General features: G+C 41.7%; 1 protein-coding gene across 1 annotated transcript; it reads left to right on the plus strand.

Annotated features, from left to right (window-relative positions):
• Positions 1-570: 570 nt before the first annotated feature.
• Positions 571-912, plus strand: LOC117797830 (60S ribosomal protein L9-like). The gene has a single exon (XM_034650277.1). The coding sequence runs from the start codon at positions 571-573 to the stop codon at positions 910-912; it is 342 nt and encodes a 113-aa protein (XP_034506168.1).
• Positions 913-1057: the final 145 nt, after the last annotated feature.

Raw genomic sequence — 1057 nt, forward strand, 5'->3', positions numbered from 1 at the left:
AAGAAGCTGCGTGTTGACAAATGGTGGGGTAACAGAAAGGAGCTGGCAACTGTCCGCACAATTTGCAGTCACGTGCAAAACATGATCAAAGGAGTTACGTTGGGCTTTCGTTACAAGATGAGGTCTGTGTATGCCCATTTCCCCATCAATGTGGTTATACAGGAAAGTGGCTCGCTTGTGGAGATACGTAACTTCCTTGGGGAGAAGTATATCCGACGAGTGCGTATGAGGCCAGGTGTCAATTGTGCAGTATCTCAAGCCCAGAAAGATGAATTGATACTTGAAGGAAATGACATTGAATTGGTATCCAATTCTGCTGCCTTGATCCAGCAGGCCACAACAGTCAAGAATAAAGATATCAGAAAGTTTTTGGATGGTATCTACGTCTCTGAGAAGGGAACAGTACAACAGGCAGATGAATAAAACTCCTGAATAGTTTTAGGTTCTGGAAAAGCAATCCAGATCAGAAGGTTCCAGTCTGAACAGATCAGTTTGCTATTGTTTTGAGAAAAATAAAGCTCAAAGCTTGCTAAATGATAATAAAGCCCNATTTGCAGTCACGTGCAAAACATGATCAAAGGAGTTACGTTGGGCTTTCGTTACAAGATGAGGTCTGTGTATGCCCATTTCCCCATCAATGTGGTTATACAGGAAAGTGGCTCGCTTGTGGAGATACGTAACTTCCTTGGGGAGAAGTATATCCGACGAGTGCGCATGAGGCCAGGTGTCAATTGTGCAGTATCTCAAGCCCAGAAAGATGAATTGATACTTGAAGGAAATGACATTGAATTGGTATCCAATTCTGCTGCCTTGATCCAGCAGGCCACAACAGTCAAGAATAAAGATATCAGAAAGTTTTTGGATGGTATCTACGTCTCTGAGAAGGGAACAGTACAACAGGCAGATGAATAAAACTCCTGAATAGTTTTAGGTTCTGGAAAAGCAATCCAGATCAGAAGGTTCCAGTCTGAACAGATCAGTTTGCTATTGTTTTGAGAAAAATAAAGCTCAAAGCTTGCTAAATGATAATAAAGCCCCAATCTTGCTAAAAAAAAAA

This window comes from Ailuropoda melanoleuca, unplaced genomic scaffold (assembly GCF_002007445.2).
Source record: "Ailuropoda melanoleuca isolate Jingjing unplaced genomic scaffold, ASM200744v2 unplaced-scaffold14998, whole genome shotgun sequence".
NCBI lineage: Eukaryota > Metazoa > Chordata > Mammalia > Carnivora > Ursidae > Ailuropoda > Ailuropoda melanoleuca.

Coding starts and splice junctions, on each gene's coding strand:
- LOC117797830 (XM_034650277.1), top strand. CDS start 571: ATGATCAAAGGAGTTACGTTGGGCTTTCGTTACAAGATGAGGTCTGTG.